The 523-nt window shown below is 65.8% G+C and overlaps 1 protein-coding gene across 1 annotated transcript in view; it reads right to left on the bottom strand.

The window, feature by feature from the left end:
* Window positions 1-523, bottom strand: part of KLC3 (kinesin light chain 3) — a 6,485-nt gene that overhangs the window by 4,936 nt on the left and 1,026 nt on the right. Inside the window, exons 3-4 of the mRNA XM_014537374.1 lie at window positions 446-517; window positions 6-14 (exon numbers count right to left, since the gene is read on the bottom strand). Coding sequence (XP_014392860.1) covers window positions 6-14; window positions 446-517 — 81 coding nt within the window. The remainder of the gene's footprint in view (window positions 1-5; window positions 15-445; window positions 518-523) is intronic.

The raw sequence follows: 523 nt of genomic DNA on the forward strand, positions 1-523 counted from the left end.
AGGGCCAACAGCACCTGCCGGGGGCCGGGGGTCGAGAGTCAGGGGCCCGGTCCCTACCCTGCCAGACACCCCGACCCAGCCCAGGACCCCCCAGATTCCGCAGAGAGCCCTCTAGGTGACTCCAAGGGGGCACAGAGGCCGCCAGGGACAGACCCAAATCCTGCCCAGGGACCCCTCTGATGTCACCCAGGCACACAAATGATGCCCAGGGACTGCACGTCCCCCCATGTACCCCCAAGTGTCCCCAGGATCCACAGTTCTATGGAAGGTTCAGGGGTACTTGTCACACTCAAGGGCCCTGCAACACTGCCCAGGTACCCCATCTCTGGCCTAGAGCCCCCCTCTCCCAACCTGGCTCCCCTAGGTCTCACCTACCCCAGGCTTCACCCCCCGCATACGTGGCCCCTCCTCCCCGGACCTCCCCCCAGAGCTGGACCCCTCGTACCTGGGCTTCGCCCAGCCCCAGCTCGATGGCTTCCAGCGAGTGGCTCACCACCTGCTGCTTTTCTTCCAGCAGCTCCAG

This window comes from Myotis brandtii, unplaced genomic scaffold (assembly GCF_000412655.1).
Source record: "Myotis brandtii unplaced genomic scaffold, ASM41265v1 scaffold1774, whole genome shotgun sequence".
In the NCBI taxonomy this organism is placed as follows: Eukaryota; Metazoa; Chordata; class Mammalia; order Chiroptera; family Vespertilionidae; genus Myotis; species Myotis brandtii.